Source organism: Amphiprion ocellaris, chromosome 7 (genome assembly GCF_022539595.1).
Source record: "Amphiprion ocellaris isolate individual 3 ecotype Okinawa chromosome 7, ASM2253959v1, whole genome shotgun sequence".
Classification (NCBI taxonomy): Eukaryota; Metazoa; Chordata; class Actinopteri; family Pomacentridae; genus Amphiprion; species Amphiprion ocellaris.
In genome coordinates this window covers 27,196,198-27,215,154 of record NC_072772.1, presented here as the reverse complement: position 1 = coordinate 27,215,154, position 18,957 = coordinate 27,196,198, and the positions used below count along the sequence as shown (strand labels likewise).

Genomic DNA, 18,957 nt, shown 5'->3' with positions numbered 1-18,957 from the left:
AGAGTCAGAGGAGTGTCATCTTGGAAAATAGGTCAGCGACTTACCGGAGAAAAGTTATTAGCTTAAAATAACTCATAATAAATTTTACAAATGAAATAGACATTCGCAAAATATTGATGTCCAGCTAACGTTACGTAACATATCGGTAGCTTCAGTTAATTGGGTCTGATGCCAACTCAGTGTCGCTAACGTGAGTAAACTAATTGATAGCATTAAGCTAATATCTACACACCATGTATGAATAACTGCTGACTGCATTTTCAGATGTGCTTGTTCATTTTTTTTTAAAAATTTGAATATTCAGCCTTTAAAAAGTCATTTTCAACTGGACATTCAATAAATAGGTTGTACAAGGAAAATCTGCAGTCGTGTCGTTTGTTTACGTTGCCACGGCTCCCGGAGAGCCTGTCGCTGCTGCTGAAAAAAATCCTGGAGGAAACACTGATAATGTATCAGATATCTCAATTCCTTCAGTTGAAACTATTTCCAGTGGTATGATTTATAATCCTTATGATACACTGCAGCTACAAAATGTCTGAAATTTAAAAAATAAATGGAAAATATGTTTTCCCTTTCAAACGTCTGGCTATGTAAGTCAGTCTGAAACGCTGAATGTACGAATATTACTTCCTTATTTGCATATAGTTGCTGTATGGCAGCAAATTCAGTAGTGTGCCCCTGATGGCCCCTGTCCACCACAGAAAGTACCTACAACAGGCACGTAACAATCAGAACTAGACAATAGAACAATGGCTGAGGATAGCCTGATCTGACAAAGCATCTTTTTTTTTTTTTTGTATCAGGTGTTTCACCATGTGAATGTGCATTGGTGACCTGGGGAAGCAATGGCTGTAGAATTCACTATGAGAAGAAGGCAAGATGGTGGAGGCAGTGTGATGCTCAGGACAATGTTCTGCTGGAAAATTCCACAATACCACAAAACACCTACAGAGGTCAGTGGAGTCCCAGTCTTGACAGGTTAGATTTTTTCTGAAGGGTTGCTGATGTCTAAAAGAGTTTGGGAACCACTACTAAGGCAATGTATCATGAATTTATTTAGTCTAAAAAACTAAATAGAATTCTAGTCCAGTGCAATCCAGCGTCCCATCTGACGGACATCCAAATGTTTAGCTGTTAAAGTGAAAATCTAGCATGACAGAAACCAATAATAATCTCTGGCAAATGATCAGCCCTGACAGGAAGTGTTATCAGTAGATAAGAGTTTGCCTTCTCTACTGTCTGACACACTAAGGATGCTTTGTCTAATTATGTACATAAATATGGTTATTTTTATTCAACCACTAATTAACCACAAGGAAATTTTGACTTTTACCTCACCTTGACTGAGGATAGCCCTCATGACTTTGGAATATGTACCGTAATCTGGGCTGTGCTATTTGTTCTGTTAACCACAGAATAGTAATGGTCAAATGATGAAAGTAAAAGAAAGTGAATCATACTGTGATTCCAAGCAGCCTAGTCATATCTGCCATCCAGCCTACGAATACTCTTTTAGAACATAAGGAAGGACAGGGCTTGGAAAGAATTCTACAAAAGAAGGAAACGCCTCCGTTCTGTCGAAGCCAAATTACAGAGAGAAAATTCCAACATTCCGTAAAGTGGGGGAGACAGAGAACCCTCTGATCCATTCTAAAAACGTTTTTTACTGCCTGTTTAAAGTTGACTATAACGGACTAAACTGGACAGTTGTCTTACCACAAAACATGATGCTGCCTCACCTTCTGCAGGTCTACTTTAGTGACAGGAAGCACAGACAGAAAAAGAATGTAGCATTGTCACACAGTTAACCTCTTCCATTACTGAACTTGGGATCTTTTACATCTTTTTGGATGACTGGTTAAAGTGACAATATTTTTTACTTTTGTCCTACCTAGCTTCTTGGGAGAATCTTAATCAAGTACTCTCTGTGGTTGTAATGTAAGCAAATGAAAAGCATCTTGACAAGAGAAAGGATGACTGGAAAGTGTTCAAAAAAAACATGGAAATATGGGTGGGAATGAGATACATTGTAAATATAAGTCACAAAATAAATGCAGATCATTTACCATTCAAAAATATCCGAAAACTCAGCAAGACTAGGTCCTCCATCTAGACCAACTTTATGTTTGCGTTTTTGTTTTGCATCAAATCTTTTTGTATCAGAATTTGAAGTATTTTACCATGTTAATACCATGAACACAAGTGAAATCAGCAATCGCACTTATTTACCCTTTAAAATTATGATTTTTTTTTTCTCCCTTCTCACTCTTACAGGCAGGACTCATGCTCTACACCTCAGATAACTCACTACAACTCTCACTAAAGCGTCTAATAAATAGAATCTTAATGATCACAATTTTCTTTTAAAATTATAAAAAATCAATATTGATATGAAATCAATTTTACACACAGGTCCTGAGGACCAGACGGAGGCTGGTCTGTGATCCAGTCTGATCAGTGCTGACTAGTGTGTCTGCCTGTCTGTGTCTGTCTGGTTCAGCCTGCTGGGTGGGGCACCAGCAGCTTAAGCTAGAAATAGAGTGCTGGTGTGTGTTTAGAGGGAGCAGAGTGGGAATGCATGGTTCTGTATGCTTTGTCTAATTAAATCTGGGTGTGTGTATATTTCTGTGTGACAGCATGTTTGTATATGTGTGGAATATGTGTTGAGGTCCTCACCTCTATCAAGGACTTTCTACAGAGGTGTGGTCAAGAGCGTCCTGCCATGCTGCATCTTAACATGGTTCTCCAGCTACAGTATGTCAGACAGAACAGTCCTGCACAGTCAGGGGAGCTGAGAGGGTCATCTGAGTTTCCCTACTCTCTGTTCAAGAACGTTTCCAGAGCCACTGCAGGAGCAGGGCACTGAACGTTGTCAGGGACTCCTCACACCCTCTCCATAAACTCTTTGAACTGCTGCCATCAGGCAAACGTTTCTGGAGCATCAAAGGAAGAACCACCAGACTGATAAACAGCTTCATTCCACAAGCAGTCAGAATACTTAACTGCTGATCTGGTTTTTGGATCCTGGAGAAATGCTCTCATCTGATATGATGACAATAAAGCTTCATTTGATTTAATTTTGATTTGATGTAGATGCTCTACCTTTTTATTCATCTATGATACTGAATATGTGTGTAAATGGGTGAATGAGAAACACATTATAAAGTGTTTTTGAGTACCACTAACCTAGAAAAAGCAACATGAACCACTCTCATTCCTTTCTGTTCTCTTCTATTTATTTATATTTCTTTACTATTCATATTTTTTCTGTTTTACTCCTAATCTTTTGTTTTTCTCTGTCTATGGGCCTTCTCCACATCTGCATTAGGTCTCACTTTCGTTATTCACACGGTTCATATCTGCAGTTTTCACCTGCTGGCTGTGAGGTGTTTGAAAGCACTCTGAGCTTGTTGTATTGTGAGACTGGTGGTGACTATTGCACTAGCTGCTGGGTGTTATGCCTGGGTTCTGTGGTTTAGGTACTGGTTGCTAAGTACTGAATGTTTAGTGTCCTGGCTGGCTGTAGACTTGCAAAAGCTGTGTTGTTCTTCTTGTTTTGCAAAACTGCATCCCTCTGTGGAATGCAGTCATTAGTTTTGCTAATGTGTCAGGAGACAGTGGGTGATTGGGGAGCATGCATCGATTCCATAAGGAATATGTGTACAGGTGCTGCTAACAGCAGGTCATCAGGCCAAGTTCACACTGAGGTAACCCCAGGGATTGCTGCCATGGGAGCAGATAAGAATGTTGTGATACCTATTTACAAAACCTTTGTCCCTTCAATTAACCTTGGCTACACTTTAGCCTAACACAGTGGAACACACACGCATGTACAAGACAAACACTTGGACATAAACACACATACTAACGCTCAGGCTTCTTTGTGGTGTGCTCCATTCAAGCTATCACAGGTTTACGTCAGCATCAGAGATGACAAGCATACGGGTGGACCATGGGTGCCAACAAAAACAAGGAACGGGAAAGGAAAAGAAAAAAAGGAAGTTGGATACAACAGCAAAGAATTTTAGTGGACATTGGAAGTGAGATACCTTCTGAGGAACAGTTCCTGCCACAAGCGCTCTGCAGAATATAGAACGTCTCACGGAAAGACCTAGGACCTTCCAAGCATGAAGCATTTACAAGAGAGAGGAGACAGAGTGTAAGACAGGCTAGGGGATGAGGACAGGGACAGAGACAGAAGAATAACATGATGAGCAAAGGAGATGAGGAGACAGGACAGAGATAGCAGCTGCCAGTGATGAGCTGAAACTTATCAGATCTTGTGTACATGTTATGCAGTCTACTCAAAATAATTTGTCAAAGTGTGCTATATTAAGAATTTTTTCATATTTGGGAATTTGGTTTAGCACAGCTGCACTAGTTTCACAAAAACTGTTAATTAAAGGTGATAAGTGATGTTTTTCACTGTATGCCATGATCTCTCTCAATACATGTACCACAAAGATTTTATGGATAGGTTGTAAAACTACATATCTTACAGTCTTGTTCAAACTTCTAAAATTTCACCTTTATAAATGTGTATAGAACATTTTTTCATCGTTGTATTATCATAGTTAAATAACAAATTATTACCACCCACTCATATATCATATTTCATATTAGTTTAACTTCAGTTTGATTCACAAATTGCATTGTTGATTTTACACAGAAAATACATGTATACAAAGCCTATGTGGTGCTGCTGATGTTCTGTGCCACTGTTCTGCCTGAGATCACTAAAGGGGAGAAAGATTAATTTGCCATTTCATATTGTCTCATTGACACTAATTAATTAAAAGGTCATTATTAAAAAAAATAGCAGTGGATCCTGGGAAATGATGTGCACACACTAAAAAATATTCAGTGAAATGAGAAAGAATTTCTACAGAGCGAGTGAGAAATGGGCACAAACATTAAAAGAAACACAGAGCAGAGATGGTCAGTGCTATGGAAAGCCAGAAGCGCAAGCCAGAAGGTATCTCCAGCTGGATACATACTGACTGTCACTGCTCAGTGACAACAAATGGAAAGTTGGATGGCACATGATGGAGACTGCTGTTCTTCCTGGTTGTTGTTCGTTTTTTTTGATTGGCGACTGACAGGAGCCTATGTGCATCATAGCTAGGGAACTGTCAGTGTATATACACTGAAGTACTGGGTGAGGTGAAAAAAAATTACATAATTGGAATCAAAAATACTGATTATTTGAGTTATGAAATCATTTAACCCCACCAGAAACACCATCATGCATAATGCCTTAAAAGTGAGCATCATGCACTGAGCATTACATATTAACTGTGCCATGTTGTGCATTTTGAACTTACAGAAGACTGTCAAACTGACTTTAAAATCTGTCAGCATGTTTTTTTATTGAGAGCTGACTGACAGGTCCTCTCAGCACAGACAATATATAGGTCATGAATAGTACTTTGAATTTATTACACAAAATCATTAAAAGGTTTAGTCCCTAAAGAAGAGTCTCAAGAAAATAAACATAGACGTGCACATTTGTTTAAGTTTTCTCCTGAATCCAGTCCTTATCAGTTCTCTGTAGAATATATTGTCTGTTTTTATTGCTTGACCTGCTACCTAGAGAAAGCTGTCACCATGGTGACTGGGATGGGCAGAGCTCAACAGATCATGCAGCGAGACTACAGTATCTGAGCTGCACCTCATATACACCAGTTCACACCAATACTGTCAGCCCAACACACACCATGCACAAACGTGGACAGACCTTATCACACACAGCCAAAACCCTCTACTTCCTGACAGCCATTTACTTCACCAACAGGCGAATTTTACCTGTGATGTCAAACCACAAGAGGGCGGAACTCTGCTGCAAGGACACCACACCTACAATCTCAGCCACTTTGTCGTTCTCCATGACAGTAAAATTGTAGAATGGCTCTTCGAAGATCAGGGGGAAAGTCGATGGAGGTGGTCGGCGGATCCACTCGATGTGCAGGCGAGCTGTGGAGGACTTCTGAGGACGCCCATTATCTGTTGCTTTGATCTAAACAAAAAAAACACAGTAGTGCAAATGCACAGGAGTTCATTCTGTTTTCAAAAAAACTGAAATATGAGCACAATACAATGAGCACAATGATCATCTCTCTGACGTTATTGGTATGGTTTCCATATCAGAAAGTTTGTGAGTGTCTGTTAGGATGCAAGTGGAATAAACTACCTCGTCAGGGACTGCACTCGAGGCTCTGTGCAGACATCTTCCAATTTGTTGTGACAAATCCTTTCGTTTACACTACAACAGCACCAATTGAGCACGCACAGCTCTTCTTCGTCTTGCATGGATATTGTAATTTTGATTTGATTTGCTGTGTGGTTGCACAGAATACATAGATGCCAATCTATTGCACATATATGGAACCTGTCTGCCAAGTGGACTAGAAAGTAGCATTTGATATTAACTGTGTGTATTTGGTGTCTGCAGCTGTCAGTCTGTATATCCCACTATGATCCCAGCCTAAGCCGTAGCTCTCAGGACCATTCAAGCTCTGGGGTCCTACAATATTTGATGGCTTTGTCTGACTGGTAATCCAACTTCTGCCACAGCAGGTTTCGATAAAAGACCAGCCAAATGTTTAAATATCCATCCATTTAGTCCATCACAGGACCACACACAGACAGACAATCCAGCACACTCACATTCATACCTATGGTGGCCAGAGTACTCAGTGAAACATACCAATTCTCTAGGTCAAAATCTGAACCCAGAACATTCAAACTTTGAGTCACTAACCACTGCTCCACTGTGCCACCCATGTTTAACTATAAAATGTTAAATGCAAAACAGTTACAATGACAATTTAAATAGTTGGAAATCAGGTACTCCTCCAGACAACTAAAATATTTTAGGCAGTTTTCCATCTATTGATCTTACATACAAACAGAAAGCCAAGGTAGCAGTTGGAAACCAAAATGTGTATCATGATTTCAAAACTCAAATCTAGCATTCTGTCAACACTTCCAATGAAAATCTAGTGGAAAAAAAGTTCTAATACTAGCAGATGAAGGCTTGCATACGGTCAGGATGTCGTAGCTCCCTGCGGTGAAGGCCTTGCGTGATGATACCACTGCTGTCTTGGGGTCAATGAAAAACTTTCCATCCTCGTTGCCATCCACGATGCCGTAAGAAAGGTCACTGTTGGGTCCATCATCACGGTCGTATGCAAATACCCGATAGATAGGCTCGCCCTTTTTTCTGCGCTCTCTCTCTGGAATTTTGACCTGATAGACCTTCTCAGGAAATGTTGGCTTGTTGTCGTTTTCATCCAGGACCTGAATCATCACCCACACTATACTCTGCCTGGGATTAGGACCACCATCTGATACCAGCACCTACAGAGGCAGAATAGATTGAGAGATTCGGTGTAAAAACATAAACATTTGTTTTGTTCTTTGCAAGCATGCTGTTCAGGCTCGATTTAAGTTTGAAGCTTTAAGTAGTTCAACTTTGAACTCCTAATGTAATATTTTCCAGGTTCGTTTTTTTAGAGTTGATGATGATCACTTAAAAGGAATGTTATTTAACTAACAAAATGAAAAGTTTGTCAACAATATCTAGGTGAAGGACCCTTTATGACAAGGTACTCTTGTGGCCAATGCTTCCAGGAATTTCATACTAATTTAATGTGGCATTTAGACACAAACCTTTTCACAAATGTACAACTTAAAATGAGTAAAATTCTTACACTGTTCTTTGTTTCATGTATTTGTAAACTAAGTAACTTCTTTCTGTCTTTAAGGTTTGGACATTTTCACTATGATTTATATATACATGCACGCACACACACACACGCACACGCACACGCACAGTACTGGTCAAAGGTTTAGAATGCCCCAATTTTTCCATTTTTTAAAAAAAATTGAAATTCAAGTAATTCAAGTCCCATGAATACCTAGAAATGGTACAAAAGTAAGTGGTGAACTGCCAGAGGTAAAAAAAAAAAAGATAAGGTTACCCAAAACTGAAAAACAGTGTACATTTCAGAATTATTCAAAAAGGCCTTTTTCAGGAAACAAGAAATGAGTTAACAACTTAAAGCTGTTCTGCAGCAATGGAGGCTGATCAAGCCTTGAAAGTTGGTGCTACCAAATCTTACAGGTGTCCCAACTTTCCTTGATTACTTACAACAACCTCTGTCTGCATAAAAATACTATTGGAACACACCATGGGACCATACCCTCGAGAGCATTATTTGAACAGTATTGTACCGCAGAAAGTAGTGTGTTGCTCTAAAAATAGCGAGGAAAAGGCAATTAACAATAGAAGACAGACAGCTCATAACACTTAAAAATACAGGTCGTTCTTACAGAGAAATTGTGAAGAAAGTCAAGGTGTATGTGAGTACAGTTTTCTTCACTATCAAAAACTGGGGGAAAGTCTGACAGGAAGAGTTCTGGAAGACCCAAAGCCACAACAGAATCAGAAGACAATTTTCTGAGTCAGCTTGCATGATAGGCGGCTCACAGGACAACAGCTTCAAGCACAGCTCAATAGTGGTTGTAGTAAGCAAGTCTCAGTTTCAACTGTGAAGAGAGGAGGTTTGACAGGTCGAGTTATGGCCATGAAACCCCACCAATGGACTACTGAAGACTGGAAGAAGGCATTATGGCAAAATTAATTCAGAAGTCTACAGAAATATTTTGTTCCCCAATTTAAAGAAAGACGCAACCAAACTGATTGGGATCCTTCATTGTGTAGCAAGATAATGGCCCCAAACTTACTGCCAAACCAAAAAAGGAGTTCATCAGGGGCACGAAGTGGAAGGTTTTAGACTGGCCAAGTCAATCTTCAGACTTCAACCTTATAGAGCTACATTTTACTTGCTAAAGAGGAGACTGAAGGGAGTGACCCCCCAAAAACAAAAAAAACCGAAAGAGGCTGCAGTGAAAGTTGGGAAAAGCATCACAAAAAAAATAATGCAAAAGCTTGGTGATGTCAATGAGTCACAGGCTTGATGCACTTATTGTAAACAAAAGATCTGCAGCTAAATATTAAGTCTTATTCACTTTAATCTATTTTAAGTCTATCTGTTCCAATACTTTTGCTCGCCCAAAACTTTGGTGTTCCATTACAAGTAATGCTGTCTTCTACGTTGTATATCAGATCCAGATGAAAATACCTGGAAATAAAAGTTGAAATGTTGATCTCTTGTCTCATATTCATCTTTAAATGTCAAACCCAAATGTTTTCAGTCTACAGCTAAAATAAAGGAATTGGCCTCACTGTTCCAATACTTCTGGAGGGGAGCGTATATATCAGAACTCCGCTTAACAGAACTGATACAGTTCAACTAATTTTGCTGGCTTTCTGACAATCTTTTTTCATCAACACAGTCCACATGTTCTTCGTGGTGTTTAAGTCAGGACTTTGGGGAGGCCAGTCCAAACCCTTTATTCGAGCCTAATTTAGCCATTTCTTTACCATTGTCGATCTGTGTTTTGGGTCATTGTCTTGTTGGGCCACCCAACCCAATCCAAAACCTATCCTTTGGCAGATGATTTTCGTTTTTCCTGAAGAATGTGGAGGGTATAAGGGAGGGGGTTTGGGGGATGGGGGGGTTGACTTTTCACACTTGCATTGTTTTTTTTTTAATAGAAAAGGACACAAACAAAACTATACAGTTTACACTTTATTTGAATCAAGGTTCATACAGCTTTTATAAAAGTAAAATCAAAGTGAATCACAGGCATTTTTCAACACTGTCAAAATCCTAAATCTCAAACATCATGCAGAGCAGCATGACTGCAGTCACCTTTTCTCTTATGTTGCTTAACTGTACAGTGGATGTATTTACCACATATCTTCCAGCAATGCCCTCAACAGGGAGACATGATGATGGATATGAGGTGTCTGTTCCTCTCAAGTTCCAAACTTCTACTGACTTTCCATAAAAATGTCTTTTGGGATGGGGATGAAGCCAGGAATCTCCTGCAGTTACATGTCTAAATGTAGTCATTGACATGACATTAATAGCTATGAGCTGCTTCATAATGGCTGATTGTGGTTCTGTGAGAGGTTCAAGGATGGGTTCCTTAAAACATACCACCTAGCAAATACACATGTTGACCTTTCTGCTCTAGATCTGTCATTCAAATATGTTACAAGTTTACATGAAATGGCAAAATGATCAACTGTAGCCACAGTTTTCAGGGTACATCTGATGAAACATTGTCGACATTGCATGTACAATACCAGTCAGAAGTTTGGACACACCTTCTCAGTCAATGGTTTTTAGTTATTTGTATTATTTCTACATTGTAGATTAATACTGAATATTAACACTTTTTTGTTTACAATTTCATATGTATATATGTATTGAATGAGAAGGTGTGTCCAAACTTTTGACTGGTAGTGTACATCAAGCTCATCCAAGATGATATGACAGAGGCATCACTGTAAGCGGCAAAGCCTTTTCTTCTTTTGATCAACGAAGTTCATCTTGCAGGCATAGAGAAAATCTGTTGACCTTACGTCATCGCGTTAGAGGGCTCGTCCAATCACACGCGTAGTCTCGCAAGAACAACACACGAACGGACAAAGAAGTCGTCTTTGTTAGGTGAGTTTCTACAATGGCGGCCCGGTATCGTCAGTCTGACTTACCACAAACTCCTCGGATGCAACAGCCTGGATATGACCGACTGGTTCCAGTCAGTCCCACAACAGACACTGAGAAGAAAATCTTGAGCGTTATCAGCCGGCTGTCTGGCCAGAGAGCACCACTGGAGAAGAAGCTGGAGCAGAAGCTGGAGGAGAGGATAGCCTCGATGGAAGCCAAATTAAACACTTTCTCCAGCGGCGAGGAAATTCAGTGGAAAAGACGAGTGCACAGTCCTAAAGTCGCGGTAAGAATATATTCCATTTGTAGGGTATTTTTAGTAAGTTTTAGCACAATGCTTTGAATTGTTAATGTAATTTTATAAGGTTTACACATTTCATGAATGATCAGTTTATGTATTCATTTTTTGATATATTCATAAATTTGTATTTTCTTGGTTAGAAGAAAATGTTACATTTCATATGTATTAGATTTAACTGCATAGTCATCTACAAGAAAATCTGAGTGTATACAGTTTTGCTGTAGAGGATGCACTCGTGTTCGATTTGTTATTACCAACGAAGAAGACATTGTTTTTTTGTTGACTTGAGAGGATAAATGATGGCCGACGGAGCAACATGGTCTTTTCACCGTGGTGCAATGGCGAAAGTCGTCACGCATAAAAGATAAGTCTCTGTGTCGGTCAATCCAACAAAGAGGTTAAATTAAGAAATGAAGAAAGCAACGAACCAAAGATAAGCCTCTGTAGTTAATGTTAAGCAGTGATATCATGTAGTCCTCCATCTTTGTTCATAAACGTGACTTTTTTTTTTGCCTTTGTAGTTTTATTCTTTTTTCTTTTTTGTTTCTTTTTTGTGAGAAAAAATGTTTACTGCAAGCATGTATAATAATTATTTTGTCAGCTGAATGCACACAATTAAACTGTTACACTGTAGATTGTAAACCATTCATTCATTCATTCATTCAAATTGTGTCTGCTAATTTAAAACTATTTTAAATGACTTTACAATTGACTCTAGAGTTATTCTGCTGTGAGCAGTAAATGAATGTTCTGATTTATTTTCACAGACTGGGCTCACCTCACAATGAGACAGTGAGGACATATTTAGTTAAAACTTTGGCTGCAAGTCCAGATGTGGAGGATGTGGAGACAGACGTCCTTCTATGTAAGTATCCTGTTTGAAATTGTTCTGAATTTTCTGATTTCATCAACAGCAACAAAAGCTAACAATAGCTGAAAATAGCAGGAAATAATAATAATAAAGCTCATAAAGGCTTCATTTAACTGTTTTCCAGCTGATTGTGAAACGCATTTTGAAACTCTAGATAAACTAATTATACACTTTGCATGGCCCATATTCATTAAAGTCTTATTAAATTATTATTATTATTATTATTATTATTATTATTATTATTATTATTATTATTATTATTATTATTATTAATAATAATAATAATAATAATAATAATAATAATAATAATAATAAAGTCAAAGTCAGCTTTATTGTCAATTCTTTAATATGTACATGACATACCAAGAATCGAAATTTCGTTACTCTCTCTTCGTGCAACAGTAGACATTAAATAAAGACTTAGAAAATAAGATATTAAAGGGCAAAAAAGAACAAAGGAAGCAAAATTAGAGCCGAGCAACAACTAAGGACTAAGAAAAGCAGAACTGAGTGAAATGTAAACATGACCATGAGATAAAGTGACAGATTTAGTGCAGAATACTCAGAACAGTGCAAATAAGTAACAGTCCAAGAAGTGCAAATATGCTAATAATAATAATAATAATAATAATAATAATAATAATAATAATAATAATAATAATAATAATAATAATAATAATAATAATAATAAGCATGGCCCAGGGGTTGACCAATAGCAACAGATGTATCAACCAATCATGACACATTTTTATTTTCTTTTGCTATGTCTTGTTTCATCCAATCGGTGTCCTGAGTCACGCTAGACAGGCAGGCTAAATGCTAATTAGTTTTCACACCTCTGCCATGGCCCAGGTGTGAAGTCTCTTCAGATCTTTGCTTAGCCCCTCAGACTTACTCATTGAAAAGTTTGTGCCTGAGTCTGATGAGTGTATCAAATGGGCCCTATTTTAACTGGTACTGAGGAATCAGCTGTCATCAATCATAATCACTCATGAGAAGTTAAGAGGTCATGCGACTAAGATAATTTGATCAACATAGCTTTCTAACTACCAAAACTGAGAATTCTAGTTGCTGTATGTATATTATTTAAATCCAGCAGATTTTGGCATTTTTCTAGACGACCTTTAAAAAGTTGTGTTACTACAGTATTTCCATTCCTTTGTCATGTGGTAACTGCATCAAACCAACTCCATGAAAACTGAACAAACTACGCTACAAACTAAGCTCATGAAAAAGATAAGCAACCTTTGGTTGTATTACCAACACAAATCTGTTCACTGAAGACTTAACTCAAGTATATTGCAGATTTAGGGTAATATACTTACGACCTTACACATTATGAGACATATCCAAAAACATTAAATTTAGGCAGTCATTCTGGATATGGATACTAAAAACAGCGTTTGGTTCAATTAACTGGTCATATTTGAAAGAAGGTTTTAGGAAAATTTCTGTTTTACAATAATGTTAATATTTTCACAAATCTATAGGTCAAGTCATCTGATGAAATTAAAATAGATGGGAATAGTTTGTCTTTAGAGGGCATGCAGTCAAGCATCTGTATGCTCATCACCCTTTATTGCATTGTTCAGTAAACTGCTCAATTAAAGGACTGAACAAACCAAGGAAAATTTGCCTAGCAGGATCTGAGCATAAAATTTTCTTTTCTTTTTTTTTTGGCCTTTTTTAGGCATTATTAGAAAGGACAGTGGAGAAAGAAACAGGAAACACGGGGAGAAGAGTAGGAGAAAGACATACAGCAAACAGCCATGGGTTGGACTCGAGCCAATAGCCACTGTGTCGGGGACTGTAGGCTCAGTTTATGGGTCGCTCGCTCAACCAGTTGAGCTACCAGGACATCCAAAATTTTCTTTTCTTTCCCTTACTGGCTTTCCATTGTAGACAAAAGCACCCATCCCGTCTCTCCACATCCTAAATAAGTTAAACGAGCAGATCACAGCCACATCTTCCTGCTACTTTCTTTATAGTAAACAGACATATTTAGAGAAACATAATGGGCTTCGAAATTCCAACATGATTTTAATGTATCAATGTTTTTACCAGCTGCTTTCAGTGATGTTCACAGCCCTTTAATTTGTTTACCTTTGCATACTTTAGCCTTTAGTTCTGTATTCATTCATTCCCAGATTGTCTTTGTAAGCATGCTCTTGTATCATTGTTGGGCTGCTGTTCGTGAGTAGCTAGTTAGCTACTTAATGTTTTGTGCATGATCAGTATTGCAATGTTTTTATTTTTTGTGGGTGAAATGGCGTTTGTTGAAATCATAATCTGTGGATTCTAAATATAAGGCAGATCAATATAATTACATGTGATTCATTTAATTAACATTCCATCTGAAAAATAACTAACATAACTATTTCTCAGACAACATATCTGGATGGTGCCCTGATTTTAGTGAAAGCATTTTCAACTCTTAAGTGCAGTTACATGACAAATAATTGATTAGTTTACCTCTTAAAATACAGAATGACGTGGTTCTGGTTCAAACTAAAAATTGTAGAAAAACAACTGAGATGGTGTGCCAGTACCTCTACTACTTTAGATAGCAGATTTTAAAACTGGACGGTAACAAAGAAGGATATTTAGAAAACACGAATAATAATAGAAAAAGGAATGTATTGTATACTGCACATGGCTCACATACGTTAAAGGTTCTGTTTACAGGATTCTGAACATTAATATAGCCTCAATATAGCAGTGAACAACTATATGCTATGCAAAGATATAGTCGAGTAATTGCAGAGAATGATCCCACTCCCTCTTTGTGCGTTGTAATCCAAGCATCTCTGTTCAGTATTTATTTTCAGCTTGTCTGGCCATGTAGGTTTGTGCATGTGAGTCCCTCCCTTTGAAACTGTTGGACCGCCCTGTGTTCAGATGACAAGTGGTGGTGACAGTGTGGTTTTCTCATTTTTATATTTTTTGGGACTGTAAAATAATTGCTGTTGGCAGGACATACATGAGGTCATAGAGAGTGTATTTGTTATTAGGATGCAGTTTAAGTTTGATTTTTATTTATTTTATTTAGCATTTATTTAACCAGGTTAGTCCCATTGAGATCAGTACTCCTTTACAAGGGAGACTTGGCCAAGAAGGCAGCAGCATAGTTACATTAAAAACAGTAAGTAACAGGTAAAATTAAAAACATTAAAACTTCATCACAGATAACACTTGCACACAGACAAGGTAGACTGTAATGATTTCACCACAACTTCATTCAGTGTAACAAGGGCTTGAGATTGACATACTACATCTGTACCAGTTATCAGCAAATATATAGTACCAAGAAAACTGGCAAATATTGAATGTCCTGTATTACAAGATTTTATTGAAATTATGAAGGACATCTATGTAAAGGAGAAAGCAATTATTTCATTAAAGTTAGCAGATTTCTGTCCAATTGTGCTAAATACGTTAGTGCTACTGAACCCAGTTATTTTGTTTTTCTAATCTTTAAGGGGTTAAATAATGGACTGGTTACTTTCCAACTCACTGAAGGTAATAAATAAATGTGATGCTTTCCACCCTGTAAGTAAGTTATTTTTATTTCAAACTTGTCCTTATCGGTTTATTTTTGTTTGATCTGGCTTGTAAATTTTTTCTTTTGTTTGTTGCCATTCATATGTTTACAAACACATGAAAGAAAAATGGTAATAAAGCCTCATGGTGTAAAAATGGAGTTTCATTTAACACTATTTATAAAAACTGAACAAAACTAAAAAAGCTTGTGAAAAAGATTATTAGTGACTCTCATGTCAACATCATATATCACAACACTACGTAATACATGTGTCAAATACCAGTGTGGATTCTGGATGTGTCAAAATCTCGACAATGTAAGGACAGTGATAGTTTTTGTCCTCTCTCACCCACTGTACATCAAGACTGTGATTTCACACCTGCATACATGACTATAGACATACACACACATACTGTAGATTCACTATGCCCTTACCTCTAAGACATGTTCTGTTTGTTGTTCGCGGTCCAGTCTCCGGGAGGTTGTAGTGATCAGACCTAAGACAGAAAACAGCAAAGAGTAAGGTCCACACATAGAGTAGTGCCAGTAGTGACAATATGCAAGGTGACATGATACTGATTTGTTGTAACTATACATACTGAGAGATGGGGAGAAAAGTAAATAAAAAAAGTAGGTAAAACAGATACATTAAATGATTTTTATACAAGGTGATAATTTTGTGCTTTAAAAAATGGCAAAAACAACAAAAGAATACATGTTGTATCTTTGTGTATTTTGACTTTTTTCAGAGCAGTCTAGGCTATAAAGATCTTACAGAATTTGATAGCATAATGACTGCAGATATTTATGTTAGCCTTTATATGTGGTAAAAAAAGTACTATAAAATTCTTTCTGTCAGAAATGTGTAGGGGAGACCTGGAATCTGGAAATATCTGAACTTCGATAGTGGAACACTGTATAACTTATCCTAGTGCCTATTTTGTTTATGCCCACCCCCAAACAACTTGCTATAATTTCAAAATTAGTTACTGCCGCATTTGCATGTTCTCTCTGTCCATGCATAGGTTTTCTCTGGGTACTCTGACTTCCTCTCACAGCCCAAAAACATGCTGAGGTTAACTGATAATCCTAAATTGCCCATAGGTGTGAACATGAGAGTGCTCGTTTGTCTCTTGAGACCTGTCCAGAGTGTCCTCTGCCTTCGCCCTAAATCACCTGGGATAGACTCCATATACTATATACTCCATACTCCATATATATATATATATATATATATATATATATATATATATATATATATATATATATATATATGTGTATATAAATATATATATATATATATATATATATATATATATATATATATATATTAGTGGTGGGACGTGATAAAAAAATTAATCTAATTAATTACAGCATACTGTGGAACTGATCCTGTCAATTACCTGTCAAGGGTAGGAGGAGGATTTTCCCTGCTGACGTTACGGTGAGCGTATTGCGTCACTTCCTGTTGTAGCGCTGTGTTGTGTTCTGTGACTGTTGTAGCTTATCCACTCCATCTAATTTGATATTCCTTAAATCTGTGTGTAGCGGTAATATTTGAATCGTAACATACACTCGTTTTCTTCACGCACCCTCTCAGTACTTAATTCTAAGTTAATCTGTTATCTCTGTCCGCTAGCCTAGCACTTAGCAGTTAGCATGGCTTCTCCCTCTTCCTCTCCTTCTCTTTCCTGCTCAGTGTGTCACATGTTTAGTTACTCCTCTGCCTCCTTTAGTGATAAGGATACCTGTAATAAATGCAGTCTGTTTGTAGCTTTGGAGGCGAGGCTCTCTGAATTGGAAGCGCGGCTCCGCACCATGGAAAACACCCCGCTAGCTGTTAGCCAGGCTCCCTTAGCCGGTGCGGACCGCAATAATATAGCTGCTAGTGTAGCTTCTGCTAGCCGTCCCCTAGCAGCTCCCGAGCAGCTGGGAAGTCAGGGTAGCTGGGTGACAGTTCGTAGGAAACGTAGTCCTAAGCTCAAGCCCGCTGTCCCGGCACACCACAAACCGCTTCACGTTTCTAATCGTTTTTCCCCACTCAATGACACACCCGCTGAGAAACCAACTCTGATCATTGGCAGCTCCGTAGTCAGAAACGTGAAGCTAGCGACACCAGCGACCGTAGTAAAATGCCTCCCAGGAGCCAGAGCGGGCGACATAGAAGCAAATTTGAAACTGCTGGCTAAAGATAATCGTAAATACAGTAAGATTGTTATTCATGTCGGCGGTAATGACACCCGGTTACGCCAATCGGAGGTCACCAAAGTTAGTGTGGCATCGGTGTGTAACTTTGCCAAAACCATGTCGGACTCCGTAGTTTTCTCTGGACCCCTGCCTGATCTGACAAGCGATGATATGTTTAGCCGTATGGCATCGTTTCGCCGCTGGGTGTCTACATGGTGTACTGCAAACGTTGGCTTTATAGACAATTGGAGCTCTTTCTGGGGAAAACCTGGTCTGATTAGGAGAGACGGCATCCATCCCACTTTGGCTGGTGCAGCTCTCATTTCTAGAAATATGGCTGATTTTATTAGAACTTCTAAAGCATGACAACCCAGAGTTCAGACCAGGATGCAGAGTTGTAGTCTTCCACACCTCTCTGCAGTTTCCTCTCAGCTGTCACCCTCCAGGAATTCAGTTAGCTTTATTGAGACTGTGTCTGTCCCCCGACCACCAAAATTCAATAAATTAAGCAAATCAAAAATAAACAAAAGACATAGTAACCATAAAAATCTAATTAAAATTAATACCACTATTTCAACTGAGCGAAGAAACAGGACAATTAAATGTGGTCTGTTAAATATTAGATCTCTCTCGTCTAAATCTCTGTTAGTAAATGATTTGATAACTGATAACCAGATTGATTTGTTCTGTTTGACTGAAACCTGGTTGCAGCAGGAAGAATATGTTAGTCTAAATGAATCAACTCCTACTAGTCATACTAACTGGCATGTTCCTCGAATCACGGGCCGAGGAGGAGGAGTGACAGCAATTTACCTCTCTAGCTTAAAAATGAACCAGAGACCTAAACCTAGTTACAGTTCATTTGAAAATCTTACTCTCAGTCTCTCTCATCCAGATTTAAAAGCTCAGAAACCAGTTTTATTTGTTGTTGTATATCGTCCTCCTGCTCCTTACTCTGAGTTTTTATCTCAATTCTCAGACTTTTTATCTGATTTAGTGCTTAGCTCAGATAAAGTCATTATTGTGGGTGACTTTAACATTCATGTTGACGTGGACAGTGACAGCCTTACGACTGCTTTTAATTCAATATTAGACTCAATTGGGTTTTCTCAACATGTAAATAAACCAACTCATAGTTTTAATCACACCCTTGACCTCGTTCTGACTTATGGCATAGAAATCAAACAGTTAACAGTATTTCCCCGGAACCCTCTTCTTTCTGACCATTTTATGATAACATTTCAATTTACAATAATAGATTGTATAGGAGTTAAGAATAAATATCATTACAGTAGATGTCTGTCTCACACTTCGGTGACTAAATTTAAGGAAATAATACCCTCTCTATTTAGTCCAGCACCACTTACTGATATAATGGAAGGGAAATATTATAATTTTACCCCCACAGAAGTGGATTATATTGTTAATAATGCTGCAGCCTCACTGTGTACAACACTTGATAGTGTTGCACCTG

General features: G+C 38.1%; 1 protein-coding gene across 10 annotated transcripts in view; it reads right to left on the bottom strand.

The window, feature by feature from the left end:
• The window catches only part of fat3a (FAT atypical cadherin 3a), a 251,252-nt gene that overhangs the window by 99,881 nt on the left and 132,414 nt on the right, over positions 1-18,957 (bottom strand). For 6 of the 10 annotated variants that reach the window (XM_055012369.1, XM_035947739.2, XM_035947744.2 and 3 more), the window contains exons 4-7: positions 15,732-15,793; positions 7,045-7,359; positions 5,806-6,016; positions 4,050-4,118 (exon numbers count right to left, since the gene is read on the bottom strand). In XM_055012369.1, the coding sequence (XP_054868344.1) occupies positions 4,050-4,118; positions 5,806-6,016; positions 7,045-7,359; positions 15,732-15,793 (657 nt within the window). The remainder of the gene's footprint in view (positions 1-4,049; positions 4,119-5,805; positions 6,017-7,044; positions 7,360-15,731; positions 15,794-18,957) is intronic. The other 4 variants (XM_055012371.1, XM_055012372.1, XM_035947753.2 and 1 more) reach the window with 1 other exon arrangement.